This window comes from Dreissena polymorpha, chromosome 12, assembly GCF_020536995.1.
Source record: "Dreissena polymorpha isolate Duluth1 chromosome 12, UMN_Dpol_1.0, whole genome shotgun sequence".
NCBI classification, from domain to species: Eukaryota; Metazoa; Mollusca; class Bivalvia; order Myida; family Dreissenidae; genus Dreissena; species Dreissena polymorpha.
The window spans coordinates 14,605,686-14,608,854 of NC_068366.1; the positions used below are offsets into that span (position 1 = coordinate 14,605,686).

Sequence of the window (3,169 nt, forward strand, 5' to 3'; positions counted from 1 at the left end):
ATAAACAAAATCACGTTCGCATTCAGTAATGACAAAACTAGCCACGTGCAATTATTCACATGGTTTATAAAGACTGACACAGACACAAGCGCGGGCTTTCCGGCTTATACGAATCCGTTTTTGACATAACCATAGCTATATATATATATATATATATATATATATATATATATATATATATATATATAGTTTGCAACGCGTCATCTATTATCGCGAACATGTTTCCTTTAATTTTTTTTAATAGCATAAAAAACTAACAATATGTTTTATCGCATGTGTAAACATGCCTGTAGAAACATTATGAAACAGACGTGATGTTTCAGTATCGTAAAGTATATGTCTGCCTTGAATAAATAGAAACAGCTTTTGTCACCAACTGCCCAAGCAATTTTCTGTCGAACTAATTAAAGTAAACATATCAGTTGAATTAACCGTTTGGTAATATTTCTATTATGAATTATACATGATAACACTTCTATAGAACCAATTTATTTTGTATGAATATCTGTAAGAGTGTTAAACATCAACAACAATATTCTGACAAGCGCTGGGCATCACACAATCTAATCCAATCGTTTCAGAAACAGAACATCACGACTGGTATGTATGACATCACATCTGACCTAAAAGATAACTAAATAGGACATGTCTAAAGCTCATAACGTCCGCATTGCCATTTGTATCATTTCGATCCTGTAGAAAGGAATTGACTTCTAATTTAAATGTACCGTTCACATCAATTTATATAAAGACCCGTCACTCACGTTATGAACTTCGGCAAGAGAGTTACTTTTGAATCGAATTACACTAAAACATCTTTATATAATAAACTACAAGCAAATGGTTCGCATACTACATTATTTGTGTTTAATTTTCTTTGCAAAACTTAATAAAATAATATGAACAAGTGTGTCCAAATTAAATAAAATATATTTTTAGGAAATAATACCACACTTGAGTCATATCATCCCATTTGCTTTACGACCCCATTCATGTTAAACTTGGTAGACAAATTATCCTTAGCGGAGACCCCGCTCATGTAAAACTTAAGTAATAAGTGAAGTAATATTCAAATTGAATATGCTTCAGAACAACTGGTTAAATGCCTTTTTTTTTCTACGATGTTTATTCACACAGCACAGTATAAATATGAACCGCGTTGTGCGAAAAAGGGTCTTATGTTATATGCGAGCAGCGGAGCTCCAAACAAACCTACGCAAACCATCAGTCTTGTCAGGAGCTTCGTTTCTCCATAAAGTCATTCAAGTTATATGGTCTTATTAACGGACATAAAAGAAGGCTTGTTTGAAGCTACACTGGCCGAAAATGGCATAAAACCCATTTATGCACTTCGCGATCATAGTTTTTTTTTTAGGATAATATCAGTTATATCATAGGTGATACAGTTCTTTGTAAAAATGAAAGGAACACTCGAACGTTTATGGCAAACAATAGATTATATGAATTTGTGTCATTTATTTTCCAACATCAATACTTTATTATTTATTGATAAATATTTATGTGTAATCCACCAATAATTATTCTGAGATAAAGCTATTAATAATATACACCGATCATTGTTTCATCTAAATAATCGTCGCCAAGATAAACATTGGTGTCAATATCAAAATAAAACTATGCAAAATCAGAAAAGACCTATACACAAATTTAAAACCACAATTTGTTTATTGAAAAACAACAGCAATACAGAATTACAATTCAAATTAACCATCAACCACAGATGACTTTAATGATTTAATAATTTCTAGAATTTTATATATAACTGAAGATAATTCAAACAATTCAATTTCGATTTGAATAATTAGCATCTTCCAATGAGAGTTAACGTGAATCATTCCAAGCAAGCACTAATACAAATGCGGATTCTAAGTGTCATATTAAACAAAGCATATTTTCCAAACACTATATACAATAATAATCCTGATGATGCGATGTGTTATCAATCGATACATAGGTTCTTTTTAGTTTTCATAGTTTTAATTACCAGAAGTTATGTTCTATCACTGTGTTATGTTTGAAAAAAAAACACATTAGGGTTAAAACTCCAAAATTCGTCCATATCTCGAGGGGAAGACTTGTGATTGCAGTGCTTACAACTACTAAGGAAGGTGTGCCCACAAGATGCATCGTCAGAAACTTTAACGTAGTAAGATCGTATTTTGCACGGACTAGCACCGACCAGCGTTGATGTAGGTCTTGATAAACTGATCAATCCTTTCGTTTGCTGGGTAACATTGTCCTAGTATTTGTATTGCAGACACCTTCCAGTTCTTCAGGCTGGCCAGTTCACACGTGCATTCGATGTCGTATGCTTCAATACGTAACGTTTGTAGAGCAGGTAACATGGCAACGATGGAAGGTATGGTGGTCAGTGACGTATGGGACAAGTCGACATACGTGAGATGAATGTTGTTTTGAAATGCCCTGTTCGTGATGAACTTGATTGGATTGTATGCCAGATTAATGTTTTTTAAATTACGTAATCCAATAAGGTCATTGTCCCCCATGAATTCTATTAAATTGTATTTAAGTCCGAGTGCATTAAGACTTTTAAAAGTATTCAAGCCATTGGGAAATTGCCGGAACTCATTGTTATCTAATTCAAGCCTCAATACACTCAAATTATCTACAAAGTAATCTGTGGTCATGTATCGCATACTGTTGTTTGACATAAAAATGTTTGTTATAGATGAGAACATAGTCTAAATGTTTGGAAAGAAATCAACACGATTGTTTGAATAATATATATTTTCAACATCTGGTGTGCCGGTTTTTTTTACTGCATGGCTCAAAGACATCTGTCTTGCTGTCGTTAAAAAAGTAATTGTCAAATATCGCCAATGATTTAAGGGCGGAAAGAGTACACACTGCATTTGGGATTTGTTTCAAATTAGAGCGGGCTAATGTCAATCCCTCCACATTTGCAAGACCACGAAATGCACTTGAATCCGAAAACTGAAAAGATATATCATACAGATAAAGAAACCGTAGTTCATTTAAGAAATGAAGTTCGGTAGGCTGCTGAAAGGCTGCGATTGTGACGCTGAATGTAATTTAAGAATGTCCAATTTTAGCCATGACTGACGGATTCAATGACCGCATTGGGTTTCCTTTCAGAACTAAGACTTTTAGATTGGTTATTGAACCA

The 3,169-nt window shown here is 33.5% G+C and overlaps 1 protein-coding gene across 1 annotated transcript; it reads right to left on the minus strand.

Annotated features, from left to right (window-relative positions):
* Positions 1-2,189: 2,189 nt before the first annotated feature.
* Positions 2,190-2,528, minus strand: LOC127852384 (NT-3 growth factor receptor-like). Its single transcript, XM_052386344.1, has one exon. It carries the CDS (start codon positions 2,526-2,528, stop codon positions 2,190-2,192), a length of 339 nt encoding a protein of 112 aa, XP_052242304.1.
* Positions 2,529-3,169: the final 641 nt, after the last annotated feature.